The 17,912-nt window shown below is 40.1% G+C and overlaps 1 protein-coding gene across 3 annotated transcripts in view; it reads right to left on the bottom strand.

The window, feature by feature from the left end:
* Positions 1-16,518, bottom strand: part of SLAMF1 (signaling lymphocytic activation molecule family member 1) — a 37,781-nt gene extending 21,263 nt beyond the window's left edge. For 2 of the 3 annotated variants that reach the window (XM_016139630.2, XM_016139625.2), the window contains exons 1-3: positions 16,328-16,517; positions 8,359-8,694; positions 6,171-6,455 (exon numbers count right to left, since the gene is read on the bottom strand). In XM_016139630.2, coding sequence (XP_015995116.2) covers positions 6,171-6,455; positions 8,359-8,694; positions 16,328-16,403 — 697 coding nt within the window. In that variant the 5' untranslated portion in view covers positions 16,404-16,517. Of the gene's footprint in view, positions 1-6,170; positions 6,456-8,358; positions 8,695-16,327 lie in introns of all 3 variants that reach the window. The other variant, XR_001596251.2, reaches the window with a different exon arrangement.
* Between the last annotated feature and the right edge of the window lie 1,394 nt (positions 16,519-17,912).

Raw genomic sequence — 17,912 nt, forward strand, 5'->3', positions numbered from 1 at the left:
AATGTGTCTTGCTGTCAGTACCACCTGTGTTCTCATTTTCAAACCACTATTTCCTGTGGCAGAAACTCCAACTCTCCCTCTTTTTGCTCAGAAATGGAGTAAGGCCTCTTGGGATTTCTATGCTCAGAAACCAGACAGAGGCTGTTCTACTGTTATAGGGTCCACAGGCCTCATTCTTCACTCACAAAGAAAGCCTATTTGAACCTTCTTAAACAGCGAATTTGGTAACTCTCATCCCTACCCACAAGCACATCCCTAGCCTCTTAGAGAGGGCTGAACAGTCTTATTGAGAACTCCCGTGCCCTGATGTATTTATAAAGAATTCTATGCACAAGTATCCACCTTTTGGTCCTCTACTCCAGGGGTCTCCAACCCCTGGGCCATGGGCCGGTACCAGTTTGTGGTCTGTTAGGAACTGGGCCACATGCCAGGAGGTGAACAGTGGGCAAACAAGTAAAGCTTCATCTGTATTTGCAGCCATACCCTAGTACTAACATCACCACTTCAGCTCCACCTCAGATCATCAGGCATTAAATTCTCATAGGAGCATCGGTCCCTGGTGCCAAAAGGTTGGGGACCTCCGCTCTACTCTATTGGCTGTGGTTTAAATATGATAACTTGGCATATAGCCAAACCTCCAAGAAAATGCTGGAGAGCCTTTTTTCAGTCTCTGAAGTTCTGCTGCCACAGAAACACAAAAGCTCCTCTTTCTCCTCAAGTTCCTAAACCTTACTCTTTAAGGGAGATAAAGAAGAAAATAAAAATGAATCTGAGAAACAAATGTATTTTGCCCCAGGTGATACTGAGATACTAATGTAACGGTCTGAGAATGCCAGATCTCTTTCCTGCCTTTCATGTGGTTCTGTCAGCAAGGCTGCCTGCATGATGTACATCTACTTGAAGAAGTCAACCATCTTGAAGAGATACCTTCTTGGTTGTGGTGGTTTTCACTCAGAATTGGGGGTGGGGAAAGGATGCTTACAAACCATGTACTAATTTAAGATCTGTGACCAGCCAAGTAAAAAATTTTACAGAGTTCACAGCTTCCAGAAAAATCCCTTACACCATTTACCCTACCTAGCACTGTGTTGCAGAAGCTACTAGTTGTGCCTTGAGTACCATTTCCCTCATTCCTCAATGGACAAGTCTTGTCCAGTCGCATGGCTGCCCAGCTAAGGACTACATTTCTCAGTTTCCCTTATAGCAGGTATGACCATGTGACAAGGCTCTGGCCCATGAGAGCCAGATTCCATCCTTCCACCAATGTTGTCATGCTTGCTGAATTAGGAGTAACATGGAGAGGGACTGGCCCTTGTGCATGAAACATCTAGGTGACTCTGTAACAGTGGAAGCTCTCTGTTTGAAGAAATGGCCTTGGTAGAAAGGGAGAGCTCCAGGAGCTCACTGGCAGTGCGTCAGTTTTTTCTTCCACTGAGCTTGCTGAGCCAGCTTTTTGCCAACCTACTGAACAGGGTTCTCTTTTTAAGATGAGCTTCCAGGGGTTTTCCCCTTTCAGTTAACTCATTTAAGGTTTTGTATTATTTATGCTAGTATAGACATAAGTGTTTCAGAACATGGTCATGCAGGACTGCAGCAAGTCACACTACCCAGTGTTGACCCACATCAACATGCTTTGCATCACCTGGTGAGAGTACTTTGTAGCACCCCAGGATTTGGACTTTGCAATAAAGATGCTTTATAATGATAGATATTAAGGTGTTTCTTACTGTAAAACACTGAGATGGCAATTAAAATAAGAATGAATATATTACTGAGAGCTTGAACAAATGTCATTAGAAAATAGGATACTGAGGAACACATATGTTCTGTAAGTTTAAGTGAGTTCTGCAAAGAGACAGTACTGACATCACATTTGGTCTAACTACATCATTAACCACTTTGAATTTTTCAATAACGAAAGTAAAAAAATGTCTTTAAATTATTGTCTTCATTATAGATGAAGTGATCTCTAATAAACCCTCAGACCTCACCATTTTATCCTACAGCTGGAATTCCTCTTGTTCGAAGTCTTTGGTAAACTAGTACTGCCTTGGCTAAGGTCTCATCATCTCTTGACGGATTACTGCAATAATGGGCCCTCCCAGTAACTAGTTGCTCTTAGGGAGGAGTGAGGAGGGGTGGGGAGAGGCGAAGCGAGAGGAGGAAGAAGGAGGAGGATCGAGGCGGATGAGGATGGATGTTTTATGCTGTACGGAGATTGTCTGATTTCGTATTATGGTATTGATTGTATGCTGAGTCCATACTCCTCCTCCTCTTCCTCTTCTTCTTCTTCTTCTTCTTCTTCTTCTTCTTCTTCTTCTTATTCTTATTCTTATTCTTATTCTTATTCTTATTCTTATTCTTATTCTTATTCTTCTCTGCCTCAGTCTATTTTCCACACCACTAAATTTCATCTGTGAAATGCAAAGCTGATTATATTACTCCTCTTAAACTCTACATTAGTTTCCCTTATAGGATAATACAGAACAAGACGCAGCTGTACCTACTTTTCCCTGTGACTGAAATGTCTTTCTTTTATCTGCTTAAGTAATTTCTATTTATTCTTCAAAATCCAGTTTATGTCACATCTTCTGTGACATTCTCTCTGAGTCCCTGAGACAGTGCTAATCATTCCCCCTTTTTTTGTTACCTTGTACACACATCTGTTTTTCACTTATTATACTATGCAGTTTAGGAAAATTAGTTACTTACAGAACTATCTCCTTCCTTAAGGGTAAAGATCATGTATTTTTTGTTTCTGTGTTCTCATCGCTTAACACAATGTTGGAATGTAGAAGAAACAGTATTTTTAGAATGAATAGTATTGATTTGCAAACACAAATCAATGAGTTAAAACTGTTTTCAGTATTTAGGCAACCTGGTGTATTGGGAATAGCATGCCACAAACCAGCTGTGTGACTGGTTTTGACATGCTGTGGTTCCTCATATCTGGAGGCAGAGGAGGGGATCTCCACTTGTATTATGGGTTGAATTGTGTTTCCCCAAAAGTTCATATGTTGAAGTCCTTATAACGTGACTTTATTTGGAGATAAGATCTTATAGAAATAATCAAGTTAAAACAAAGTCATTAGGGTGGTTTTGTGGTTTGAATTTTGTCCCCCAAAATCCATGCTAAAGCTCTCACCCCCAGGATCTTAGAATGGAAACATATTTGGAGGTAGAGTCTTAAACAAGGTGGTTAAGTCAAAATGAGGTCCAAACCTAATCTTACTGGTTATTATAAGAAGAGGAAATCTGGGAACACAAAGAGACACCAGGGATTTGCATGCACAGAGGAGAGACTATGTGAAGACACAGCGAGAAGGTGGCCATCTAAAAGCCAATGAGAGGAACCTTAGAAAAAAACAACCTTGCTAACACCTTAATCTTGGACTTCTAGCCTCTTGAATTCTGAGAAAATAAATTTACATTATTAAGCTTGCCAGTCTGTGGTATTTTGTATAGGATTCCTAGAAAACTAATTAAAGGTGGGTTCTAATCCAATATGACTGGTGTCCTTAAAAGAAGAAGAATTAGGATAGAGATACACAAGGAGGGAAGACAATGTGAAGAGATATAAGAAAACATAAGAAGATATAAGAAGAGATATATAAGCCAAGAGATATATATACATCCTCCCAGCCCTCAGAAAAAAACAACCATGCTGGGACCTTGATCTTGGACTTCCAACCTCCAGAACTGTGAGAATACATTTCTATTGTTTAAGACACCAGTTTGTGGTACTTTGTTACAATAGCCCTTGCACACTACACTTTCACTTTGGTAACACGTTATTAGCATTTCTTACTAACGTACGTACCAGCCAAACCATAGGATATGGACTCTTTGCTAGCTCACCCTTTTGATTTTACAGATGATAAAGCAGAGCCCTAAGAAAGTGAAATGGTTGCCCCATGTTAAGTAGCTCTCAATGACTGAGCTGAGACCCTGAAAAGGCTTTTCCCATGGCACCATGTTTCTGTTTCTTCTGTCTCTCCACAGCTCCCAGAAGTCTGCTTCGTTCTCATTAAATCTGGTTCATACTAATGCATACTTTGTCCTCAGAGTAGCTTAGATGGATAAGAGCATCTTCCTATTTCTTTAGAGAATCCTGAGCCATGTACCAGAGTATAAGCTTTATGGCCTGCCAAGACTTTGGAATACACTGAAAAGATTCTTGTTAAATCACAAGAAGCAGGGAGCAAGAAGCATGCTTCATTGAGAAACATGAAGAGAGTTCTCCCTAATTTTTGAGATTGGCTATAGTAAAATATTTGATGCTCTTCCTTAACTCTAAGAAGACTAATACAACCAGAGGGGACTGTGCTAGGGTAAGGACTACTACTTCCTCAGTCTCGAGAAAAACAATGACACTTTGTTATCGTAATTTATAAGGCATTTTAAGTGTATTATCTCTTCCACTAATATCTATAAGAATGCCAGGATCAGACAACTCAGCTCTGTCACTGGCTCTGTGTGTGACCATTTTATATTTTTATTTCCTCATCCATAGAGTGAGGATACTAATACTACTTAGTTGCTGTGAGGATTAAGTGAGATACCACCTCACTAGCACATATGAACTAATGAAGACCTGTCAGTTATTATTTTAGAGAAATAACTTGTCTTAGGTTAAGCAACTTATCCTTATAAGTAAAAAGGGCATCATTGAATCTAGGACCTTTGAGGTCATATTCTATAAACTCTAAACTATGCAACAGCACATTCTTGGTCCTGCCAGCATGTTCCAAATGACTATAGGCAAGGAGAGAGATCCGAACTGGGAGGTAGCTTCAGAATGTACTTCGTGTGCAAAGTGGGCAAGCAGCCAGATGCATCTAGTAGGTGGACAGATGGTGGACTCTGACATTAATAGCTGGGGGAGGCAACATACGGTGGGTTACATTAATCAAAGAATTCTCAGATGCAAACTGGAGACCAGGTGAGATTTTTCCAGCGGTCTATCTGGGAATACATCAGGGGAGTCTCTGACTGGAAGTGCTGAGGGGCATAACTTGGATAGATTCCCCCATCCTGCCATCTCTGGTCATCTGGAAATCCCTCCATATAGACACTGAGTCTGCTATGGGCAGGAGTCTTCTTGGAGACTCCCAGTGGATCCAGAGAGGAGAATGTTAGGGAATAAATAATGCCTTGCAGGGCCAGCACACTTGTCCTTCTGTCTCTGAACATACCTGAGGCATGGACACAAAATATGTTGGTGAAAAGAGTCAGTGGCCTATCTTGTTTCCAATCTCAAGTGGTTCACAGATTTACTTAATCAGCACTCTATTCCTTTTTGTAACAGAATTATGATGCTTTTCTTTCTAGAAAAAGAGCAGTCAAAGATCTAGGTGCTGACTCTACTATTTATAAGTTGAAGAAACTTGAGGAGGTACTAAAATGCCATGAAGTTCCAGTTCCTCATCTGTAAAATGAGGATGATAATAACACTTATCTGGTAAGATTATTGCAATAATCAAAAGAGATTATATAGTCAAAAGTGCTTTGCCAATAATAAAGTACTATACCATTTATCATTATTCCAAAACTTCCCAGTCCAGGTCTTCATCAGAGAGCTGACTCCCTGGGTCCTCTGATTGGCTATGGGATCCATAGTCCATTCTGTAAAATGTGGTCCTCCATTATGTCCTGCTTTTTATTATTGAGCAAATGTTTCATGTCTTATCTTTAGAACATGTACCCAGAGAGCAGAGATAATATGTCACATCTATCCCCAGTTTCCTATAGCCTAGGTGATCAATACATACTTATTGATAGTGTAGGCTGTCTCACCATTAGTGGAGCAGGGATGTGAGAGTCAGGACCTGCTACCCACGGCCCCTCACTCAGCCACCCCTGCAGACTGAATCCAAAGCAGGAGGAGAGAAGAAGGATCACAACTTGGAGACCTGGGCTCTGGGTCTGCCTTCATCATCTCTAATTGGTTTCCTCAACTGTGAACTGAGTGAGCATAATAATGCCACCCTGGCTGTTATAAGTAGAGAGTACTCCATGAATGCATGTGGGAGGTTTTTAAAAACTATAGAAAAGATACAAAGTGTTGTTACCAAGGTGAAAGCCATAGCTATGGGAACAAAATGATTGGTCCAGGTTGGACTGAGCCCATATCATTAATGTGATACACTTACCACCACCAGAGCACTCACCTGGGGAATATGACCTGCACTGGGACCATGGAATGAAGGTCCTGGAGTGGTTGCTGATGACATTGCTTGCAGTGCAGATGTAGATATTGTTGGCATGCTGAGGGCCGAGGGTGAGGTACAGAATGGCAGAGTCATTTGCTGGGCTCAGCTGGTGAGCATTTGTCTTCTCGAACCAGTTGTAAGTTACTTTGTCCCCCTTCTCTACCATGCAGGCCAATATCAAGCTGCAATTCCCATTCTCCTGAGTCCAGTTCAGCACCTTAATTTCTGGAGTGGAGATCTGCTCTGTCAGAAGGGGGAGGAAGGGAGCCATCACTGAAATGAACCCCTTGAAATTCTGACTTGACAATTTTGTTAGAAGAAAATGTGGCCTAATAGCATTTTTCCTCCTGCTGGATCTGCAGTGTGATTTATTTCTAGTGGGGATCTACTGCTCTGCACCATTCCTCTCTTCCCACATACTCCTTTCCTGGACCACCTTGGAATAAAATAGAGAAGAAAAAATTGGCTTTTAGTTTTCTCCTACTGATAGCATTGGGGGTCTCCTTGCCTCTCCTGGTGTTGCTGATCTGGGTTGCTCACCTATATTCTATCCAAGGAGTTTGCTGTCAGTGAATCCCCCATGGGTTTAATTGGCATTGGTGAAAGTATTATCTTCTAAACCTAAAAGAATGACTTTTTAGTGGTGTGACTTTATTGTGTGTGTGTGCGTGCACGCACTCATGCACACACACATGCTTTAGTGAAGTAGAGATAGCCATAGGCCTCATTAACCTATCTCATGTTAATGTCATGATATAGGCAAAATAAAGGGAAATTTTTATCTATTGAGCGACTACTATTGGACAGATACAGTGCTGGACTTTATATCCACCATGTTCTTTAATCTTCTCAAAAATGTTCTCAACAATTACTACCTTAGTTATAATTATTCCCATTTTATAAATGAGGAAACTACATCCTAGAGAAGTGGAGTATCTTATATAATTTTACTCAGCTTCTAAGCAACTGAGCTGAGATTTGAACCTAAATTTGTCTGACCCAAAAAATACAGCCTCTTTCTTTGACTTGATAAAAATACCATGGCCCCAGAGGCCATATTTTCTGAGGGAAGAATTTGATTACAAAATGTGACGAGATGTCACAAAGGCAGTGAATGGTTCTGGAAAATGCATGATATGCAGACTCTATGCTCATGGAAGCCTGTACCAGGGCCACTGTTGGAGTGATCAGGTACCTGCTGGAGGACTGTGGGAATTCTGCATGCACTCTTTGGAGGGAAGGGAATGTTAGGGGCATGGAAAGGATGGGAAGGGTATTGCTGTCTCTCTTGTAGGTACCTGAGGATTTTAAAGTAATGCTGTGTGGGTGGAGCTCCCTGTACCATCCTCAGAGATAAGAAAGCCACTGTAAAGAAGCAGGACAGTCCTCATGGTGGTCAGGATCCCTAGGAATTTAAGGGAGCCTCTGGGCCTAAGAGACACAAAGTGGATGTGTTTGAGAGGGACTGGCATTAAAAAGACTCAAAAAAGTTCTGGCTTCACCAAGAAAAATCCAGGATTCAGGTGGATTCAGGTTCTAGTTTAAGTTCTGCAGCTAAGCAACTTTATAACTAGAGCCTTTGTTTCAATGAGAAAAAAAGTGCCTTTCCCCCAGGAAGATGTCATGCAATGATGGGGCACAGGGCTTGGTGAGTGGGGCTTGGTGAGTGGTGTGTGGGCTGAGTTTCAGCTCTCCTTCTCTCAGGACTCCTAAATGCGGTGAATCACCCACACAGATATGTGGAAGCATGTACAAACCCCTTTTTGAATTTCAGTGTCATCTATGAAAGAAAGTGGTATTTAAACTTTTAAAAAATCATTAAAAAAACTTTTTTTAAAAAAAATTCTTATTTGCAAATTGAGAATTTTGGGGCTCCAGGCCCTCTAGCCCACAGGCAGCTGGGTACCTTTCCTTTGGGAAATGAGTGACTACTGCTAATCAGCTACCACTAACATGCTATTTGGGCAAAAAAGATTTGTGAACCTCTAAAATTTCCTCCTGAAAAAAATTTAAATATCCCTGGGCTAGGTGACCTCTCAGATTGCTTCCAATACTGAATACCTTTTGCTTATGTGAGAGGCCTAAGTTCTTAGTCAAAGGACAATCTTGACCTTACATTGTGGACTGGGGAAGCCATCATTATTACCATAAAGGCTCAGCTGCAAGCAAGAGTGCTGGACTGAAACATTTTCCTCCAGGGTCATAAAGTACCAGCCCTCATCTTCCTTCTTGCTTTCCAGAATTCCCAGGCTCAGGTCTTCCAGATGAAATATATAGCCATTTTCTACATAGTGTGGAGAGACCTTTTTTGGCAAATCAAGAGATACAATTTTCTTCTTGATGTTTTCTCCTTGTGATTTTGCCATTGTAACGATGATGTGGATGCTCTTGTTTGTGTTCCTTATCCTTTCAGATGTCAGGGGAAGCAGCACACTGCTTCCCAACTTCCCAGGGATCACCGGGCAATTCATCGAGCTCTCACCTGTGGGAGGAAGAAAACAGTTCCTTATTATGGGGCCCTTTTAGAATCATATCCTGTCCGTGGATCAGGAATGACAGACTGGAGGCTCTTCCTCTTCCTCTTGGGCCAGCCCTGGGCTTGCCAGGTCTTGGTGGTCTATAGCATTGTCATGAGGATTTTACTGTATTCTCAATATTTCAAAAATCCTAAGGGAAATCTTAAAGTTACTTATTATAGAATTATATACGCTAACTAGGACACTGGGTTTCTTTGATCTGAGAGGGAATTCTATCAACTCAGATTTATAGTTAAGGCATGTAAGACATAAAGAAGTTAAATGACTTCCCCAAAATTAAATAACTGGTAACTGAACTAGAATTAAAATCTGTTAATTCCTGGACCAGATTTCTTACCACTATATATTGTGAAGGATGGAGAGCAGCTAAAAGTGATTTTGAGCTTATAAGCCTAAGACACCAAGATTACAGAAGCGTCAATTCAGGTAATGAGGAAAGAGAAAAGTCTGAGAAATATGTAATCAGGGAGATTTTGAACCCAGTATTCAAGCCCTCAAAACAACTGTAGGAAGTTAATAAAATTGAGAGTGAGAAATTATTTTCTTTTTCTTTTTCAAAAAAGCTGAGTCAATAACAACAACAATAAAGAAACCCAAACCTATCAAACCACCGTAAGGGATCCCACTGCTGATTATTTAACACTTCTTCTCTTCTCAAATCCACAACCTCAGATGATGACCCTGCTTCTTATTTTACTGAAGAAGTAGAAGAAACAAAAAGAGGACTTCCATTTATAATCAGCACAAAATCAACCTACCTACTTGGATGGATCATCTATTGTGCTTCCTCCTTTATGGAGCCCTCACATACTTCAAGGCTTTACTCCTGCACTTGCCCCCACCTCTTGCATCATCAGCTTTATTATGGTATGATACATTGTAGGTTGTTTCCATCAACATGTAATATACTAACATGTATTATCTATCCTTCATCTCAAAAAACTCTCTCCTGATCCCAGGTATATCTCCAGTCATTTCTCTATTTCTCTGCTTTCCTTTACCACAAAGTTTTTTCAGGTGTGTTTTTCTTTTCTGTCTCTATTACATGACCCATTTTTCCTCGCACCCACTCTGAACAGGCTTTTATCCCTACTGTTCACTGAAACCACTCTTGTTAGGGTCATGATGTACTCCATGATACCAAGTCAACTCTCCATCCTCATCTTGCTTTCTCAGAAGAACTTGACATGGTTCATCACTCCCTCTTTGAAACACTTGGAAGACCACACTCTCCTAGTTTTTTTTCTATTTTATTGGCTATTCCTTCTCAGTTTTCTTGACTAGAATCTTCTACTCTTAAAGATATTGAAGTATCTCAGGACTCAGTACTCAGACCTCTTCTCTTTCTTAGCCACACTCATAATGAACTCTTGATTCCATAGCCCTTTCTGCAAACAACATCAAAATTTCCTCAAATTTTCAGTTCAAAACACTGCAATCATCCTTGACTTTTTCTCATATGCTATATTCAATCTGTCAGCAAATCCCATTGCCTGTGCTTTCAAAATCCATCTGATATTCAATGCCTCGAAACTTGTTTGTTTCTACCACCATTATCACAGGCCTGGGTACTGCCATTTTCTTTCAATTAATCTGTTTTATCCTTACCATGGATGGGGCTATCTTTTAAAACTGTCCAGTTTTATCTCTCCTGCTTTTAAACTTCCAGGGCTTTCTAGAACCCATAGAATAAAAATCCGTAGTCCTCATTCTAGCTTCAAAGACTGAGTAAGTGAGTCCCTGGTACTGCTTCTGCTCCATCTGCTGCCTGATCTCTGCTCTCTAAACTGTGGTCACACTTGCTCCAACTACTCCATCATTCTTCTAGAGCATTCCATGTTTAGAGCTTTTGTATTTGCTGTTCTGTCTCCCTCTCTTTATCTTTGGAAATCTCTTCCTTTGTATGTCTGGATAACTCATTCCCTCACTTTAAGTTTCTGTTAAAAAAATTATCTTCTCTGCGAAACCTGCTCTCACCACTCTATATAACATAGTATCCCCCTTCTTGCTGCACTTACTGTTTGATGTTATATTGTATATTCATTTGTTTTATTTTTGTTTCTCTCACGAGAATGCAAACTTAAGAGTAAGAATTTCATTTTTTTTTCACTGTTTTGTCCCTATGACCTACAACAGTGGTTGACACATAGTAGGTTTTTAATAAATATCTGTATAATTTATGAATGTTGAAAGCTATATTACCTGACTAAAATCTCTATTATTTAGCTTTGCCTAGTATATTACTGAATGTAATAAATGAACTTAACCGTAAGTTAATGTTCATAAAAGAAGGATTCCATAACTCAGAGAGAACACAGATTGTTCTTATTGATAAGAAAGTCAGAAGAGGTGAATAAAACTATCTGCTTAAGTAATTACGCTACTTAGAAAAGACACAATTAACTTGTAATTAAGGCAGGTTGTTGGAAAATTTGGCAATCTGGTCAAAAGGTTCCTGATACCAAAATACCCTGAAATTGTAATGTTGTCCTGAAAAGAATCCAGTTAATAACAGACTAGAGATTCAGAGACTGGGAAAAAAAGAGTCTCAATCACTCTAATCCTGGGCTAATGTTAGAGTGGTTGAGACTCATAATTATTAAGAGAAAATGAGAAAAGCAATTAGAAATTTGTTCTTTTAAATATTAGTAACATATCAACTCTGAAAACAGTGTGCTCTCTTTGTTGCTTAATTGTTTAGATGATAAATGCTCATGTTGGTGTTGGTGTTTAACAAAGATAATTTGGTAATCATGTTGGAAATTCGTCCGGCCACACTAATGAATGCCTAACTGTTCAGATAATGAGGTGTGTACAGTATCCAAAGAGTAACCTCTTGTATCCTGAATTTAAACTTCTCTGTATAGAGGGATTACAGAAAATTAGAACCATATGTACAAGTAGAAATATTCTGTGGTGCACGAGTCCCCTGAAATTGTGTACGAAAAGTTGTTAGATAAGCAGACATACATTTTTATGAGAGCACATCCATAAATGTCATTTCTCAAAGGGACCTGAGGTTCAAAATAAGATTATCTGTTAATTTTTATACCAATTTTGATATGGATAAAGAAAGAAACAGAAATGATTCCCACTCTCACACCAAACCTTCCCCTCTCCACTATGTCTCCTATGTGCCCCTTCCCCCACCTAACCCAATCCCCATGCACTATGGTTACTTTCAGAACTTTGAATTGGTGGGAAGTGGGAGAAAGAGGGGATATAAGATGAGAGAGAGAGTAGAAAATAAATGAATGAATGAATGAATGAATAAATAAATAGGAATGTAGGAGGGGTAGAGGAAAAGAAAAGAGGAAGCAGATGAGACAGACAAGCTAAATGGTTTGTGAACATTCAGTCATGGGAAGTGGAATCAAAACTTGGTTAGGAAGGGACCCTTACACCCTACAGCCATATAAGAATAATGATGTAACAAGTGAGTGTGTGTGAGTGCCTGGGGGACTTGAAATCATCGCCACCTAAGCACGAGTGGAAAAATAAGTGGGGACTTTAAAGTGGTTTGCAAAACCCTTCAAGTGGAGTCTCTGTTCCTGAAACGAGCTGCTGCCTGATGAGTGTTTTCCAGTGGGTCTGTGATTCAGTCAGCCCTGTTTACTGAAAGGGTTTGGAGGGAACATTGGTAGCCGTTAACACCAACTCACTTTCCTTCAAGGGTAATTCTACTTAGAAAGTAGAGTGAGTCACATGGGCCCATGGATATTTTCCTGAAATCAGTAGCATTTAGCCAACTCTTTCACAAGCTGAGATTCTACCTAACGCTAGCAAGCCATCCCCCCACCTCCTATCCCATACTTTCACATGTGCTTATAGCATGTTTCCACAGCATTTCTTTCAGGTAGAGAAGAGGCAGGACTTTTAGGCCTCACAGCTTTTATGGCAAATCTAGGCCAAAAAGGAAAAGATAACTTGCCTATAGGCTGCTATTTAAACTGCAGTACCACCAGCCATCCTCCTATTCCCAGTCCTTGAAGCAGCTGGGTTTTATATTTTAGAATATTTGCACTTACTGTTCCCCAGCCTAAAAGTCTGTTACCACTTTTTAATTGCCTGGCTAATGCCTTCCATCCTACAAGTCTCTACCTCTGACCCCCAGCTGAGATGAGGTTTCCCTGCCATGTGCTTCCAGTGCACTCTGCATCTCTCCTTCATATCACTCATTATGCTTTTTAACTCTGATTCAGTGCCTATTGTCCTCACTTAATTATAACCTTCCAAGAGTAGAGACTGTGACTGTTGTGTTCACTGCTATAACCCTAACACTCACTTGGGACATAGTAGGAACTGAAAAAATCCTCGTGAGTTAAGAGAATAAAACCACTGAATGAGATAAATGAACAAATGACAACACAGATTCTAAGTTCTCCTCTCTCCTAAATCAGAATATACTCTGCTTTATCTATATAACATCTCTAAGAGATATAATATAGAGGAAAATAATGAAGACCCTTCTCCACATTTGGTTCCAGGTACAACAGACCACATACCATTTCCCCTGAGCATTCACAACACCTCTGTATTTGTGCCTTCGCCTCGAATATTCTTTTAAAGTTCTATAAAAACCCAACCTACCAGATGTATATATTTGAAAGGTCATGCAAGAAACTTGTGAAAGTAGTTGCCTCCAGCAAGGGGTACAGAAGGGAGATTTGTCTCCATTCTATACTCTTTTGTATTGTTGAAGTTTTAGAGATGTACATATGATACTCTTCCAATAAACAAACTAGTTAACAAAAAAATTAAATGAAAACTTACATGATTAAATAGTTTCTATAAACTTTCAAAATTCCAGATCAAATGCTTCCATATGTCCTGTACCTCTTTCTATGATTTTATCAACTTTTCTCATCATTTGAAAATTTGTATACTTAAGTTCTTTTCAACTCAATTAAAATAAACTCATATGCTTTAATTATAGATAGCATATTCTAATTTTTACCATGAGACCTGGATATAAATTTTAGTATTTCACCCCTCCCTAAACATAAGCTCATCCACTTTTATTCATTGACACCCCTGGAGTCAAATTGTGTGACTGTAGATAAATTGCTAAACTATTCTGTGGTTTTCTTTGTTCTTTTATAATATAATAATATAACAATAATTAAACAATAATCAACATACATCATAGGGTTGGCATGAGAGTTAAATAATAATACACATAAAACACTTAGAACAGTGCCTGGTATGCAGTACATACTATTATTACTCATCCAACAAACATTCATGGAAAAGCTCTCATGTACCAGACACTATGTCAGTTGCTGGGCAGAGATCGTGCTTGTTCATTTTGCTTCCTCCACACCTTGCACAGTGCCTGTCACATCATATATCTTTAATACATAGTTGCTGCATGAGATTATCCAAGGTCAACTTACGTATAAAACTAAATCGCTCTGATATTTTGATTTCCAGTCCAGAGTTGGAGGCAGTAACGGTGATGGCATTATATCACACTGTTAAAGCTTTTAAAAAATAGAAGTGCCTAGATCTATATCTTGGGATAAAATGAGTCAGTGAACACACAAGTTTGGGCCAAGTCTAGAGCCCACATATTCACTTGTCCCTTGCCTCTCCCCCATGTGTGTAAAAGAGGTGGAGAGGATCTGCATGAAGGAATAAAAAATCCCATTGAGGTAGATTTATCAGTTGTAAACAATGTGCCACTCTGGTGGGGGAATGCTGATAATAGGGGAGCTTTTGCATGTGTGAGGGTAGGGGGAAATCTTTGTACTTTCCACTCAATTTTGTTGTAAACCCAGAACTACTCTAAAATTAATCCTATTTTAAAAATAATACCATTGGGGAAGTGGAGAATTCATTTTAATGAAAGAACATGTGGACTTTTTGATTTTTACAATTCTGACTTGGAATTAGAAGCTGAACCGAGTAGAGATGGTAAGGGGAAAGGGTACTGATTTTATAAGAACTGGGCGTCTTGGTTGGGTAAATCTGTCATGGCTGACCTGTCCTACTTGCAAAGCATTTCTGTCTGGGTTTTATTGGGGTTTCACAAAAGGGTGTGTATTTAGAAATAAAAACACTGTAAACATTTTGTGCATATTTCAAGGAAGATAGAATGCAAGGAAGGAAGCTGCTGCAGATTGGGTAGACACGCCCTATGGGGGTTGGCTGTTTTTCACTAACCAGTGACCTCCAAAGCCTTCAGTGGAGCAGCTGTCGGCAGCACCTGAGATGCCATGGACCAGGAGGTCAGCAAACACAGAGATAGAAAAGTCCACCCACTGTTCAACAACATCCCTCCTGAGAGTCACTAAGTAATATTCCAAAAGTAGTGGAGTGACAAATAGGCTGCACCCTGGAAGGCTTGGCTCTCCCGCTGATGGCTTAAAGTGGTTTCATTTGGCTTTCTGAGCCCTGAGCTCAGTTATTTCTTGCCTAGATATCAAGCAGCAGTATCCATGGGTGTCTGCCTGATTCTGTGGAAAAGCGGGACCAGGAAGGCCTCTTAATCTGGGAGTCTGGGAAAAAATAAACCTTATGTGCAGCTCTTCCAACATCCCTAGCACATCTTTGGGCTCTTCCTGGAAAAGTCCATAATGGATTTGCGGTCTTGAAAACCCCAAGCACAAAACACCCAGAACCTCAGGATTTCCCCCCTTCCCAAATGCCGCTTCTGCTCCAGTCTGCCTCCCACAGTCTAACCAAAGTCCCAAGGCATTTAAGTAGAAAAGAGGTTCCCACTGTACTCCACAGTGAGCCCAAAGTCCACTTCTTGCTTGGCTTTTTCTTTCTCAAATACCTTTTTCACAGCCCTGATACTACTAAACAGAGAACATTAGATCGCCTTCAGAAGAAGAAAGACAGGAGCAGAGACTAGCTCTAAATGCTCTGTTGTGTGGCTAGCCCTACAGCTAAGCTCCCTTGACCCTGAGGGTTCCCCATTTGCATTTCCAACTTACAGTAACCAGCTAACCAGCACTGGGCTCTAGAAATCCTGGCCTCTCCTTTTCTTGCTAGGAACCTTCTCTTCCAGGAAAGTAGCCACCAGTACCACATTGTGGCCACTGTCTGTTCTCAACTGAATGTCTAAGATTTTCACTTCTACCCTCTCTTACCACTTTAGCCGTTGTTGTTGGACCATGTTTCTGGTTTGCAGGCTTGTGTGTGTGAGGATCCCCTTCTAGGGCAGGGCTGTGGAAGTCATCTTCTACCATAGCTCCATCCCCGCAGCTCAGTCCCTTAGCCTGGGTCTTTGGCAGAAGGATACCCAAGCAAAACCAACCACTCAACCAGAACTGACCAGAGACTCTTACCCTAAGAGGCTGATTTAGAATGTGACTGGTGCCTTTGGCTCAGAGTTCCTGGTTTCCTTGGAAATGGGGATTGGTGGGGCTGTGGCTGGGGCCCAGGAACTCACAATGTTCCTTCCTCTTTGAAAGAGGCAAGCGAAACTCAAAGCCCATCTCTAACGAAGAGACGAAGAGACGGCAGAATCACAGCCCCCAGCTCCTGCACCTTTGCTCCATCCACAGGGCTAATCTCTCCTCCATGGCAGATAATCATGGGACGCAAACCCTCAAAGATATTAACACTTACCTGTTCCACAGCTCAGTTCAAAAGCCAGGGAGAGAAATAGCAGGAAGTTCAAGAAAAGGAGCCCCTTGGGATCCATCAGACGGTGAGAAGAGGAAAGGGAGCCTGGCGAGGAGCTCAGCAGCTTCTCAAAGACACAATAGCAGAAGCAAACTCTGTATCAGGCAGTGCTGCCTCTGCTGTCTAGTTTATGCATCAGGAACCAGCAGGCTTCCTGTCTTATGGGACTTTTTGCGTGTTGAGAATTGCTCATCTCTTTTCAGGGCTTAAATTACTTTGTTATTCCTGAGAAATTCGAGTCAGACACTTACACTACTAGAGCCAGGAAGGGAGCTGTGTGGTCATCTTGGCTAACCCCAGCTGTGGGCAGAAACGTGCTCCCTTCCCCACTTTGTTAGCTGTCTCCAGGGAAGGGAAACCAAGTTCTATGGGCAGTTCCATCTGGTAACTCATTTTAGATTACAAAAAAAAAAAAAAAGTTTTATCAGACTATCCCCAAATTTGGGTCAGTTATTTCAAAGTAGAACTTAGATGACTGAATTGTAATGAACTGATGGATATCTTATTTCTGATTTTTTCCCATAATTTCAGAGTATAGCTCTAAATCCAACTGACCTGCACTTGCCCACCCATCTCTCTGTGACTTTGGCACAGAGAGATGGGTGGGCAAGTGCAGGTCAGTTGTCAGAAAGCCATTTTCCCTGCTGGATCCAATGTGGTGAGGTTTAGTGAGCTCTGTGCTGTTTTTGGAGTAGCTGCCCTTATTTTCAAGCATGTGCCTAAATTTTTGTTGAGATGAGACTAGAATTAACAGAATAAAGACCATGTGCTTCTCCATGAGTTATGGTATAAGAATGAAACACTGGAAAGATGTTATTTCTGGTGCTCACAAAGAGACTTTAAAAGACCAGACTGGTGTTTTTAAAGTCCATTTAAACAGATCAAAGTCACTCTCTAGTGAGCCTTCCTAAGGAGATCAGGGTAATAAAAGAAATAAAGACTTTATTTGAAAAACAAAAATTGAGGGAATTTGCTGCCTGTAGTTCTGCCTTGAAAGAAATGTTAAAAGAAGTTTTTTTAGGAAGGAGGAAAAAGGTAAAATAAATTTTTCATTTTTCTTACTCTTAATTGATCTAACAGACAACACAATATTCAAAATAGTAATAGCAATAATGTGTGTTCATGCTTATATATGCTTGTATGTAATGAATGACAGCAATAATACAAGGGACAGGAAGAAGGAATTAGGATTATTTTGTTATTATAAAGTACTCATACTACCTATGAAACAGTACATTGTTATTTGAAATATGTTTGGGTTAGTTTTAAAATCTTAGATTAGTTTTAAAATATTGTAAAATTTAGGATAAAGTAAAAAATTTATACATAATTAATATACTAAAAAGGAGAAGAAATCAAATTATATAAAATGCTAAATTAAAATCACTAAAGGCAGTAAATGGATGGAAGACAATAACAGCAACAACTAGCAAGAGTAACAAATAGAAAATAATAATAAATATAATAAATATTAATTCAACTATATCAATAATCACTTTAAATGTCTATGGTTTAAATGAACCAATTA

The sequence above is a fragment of the Rousettus aegyptiacus genome, unplaced genomic scaffold (genome assembly GCF_014176215.1).
Source record: "Rousettus aegyptiacus isolate mRouAeg1 unplaced genomic scaffold, mRouAeg1.p scaffold_m13_p_17, whole genome shotgun sequence".
Lineage (NCBI taxonomy): Eukaryota > Metazoa > Chordata > Mammalia > Chiroptera > Pteropodidae > Rousettus > Rousettus aegyptiacus.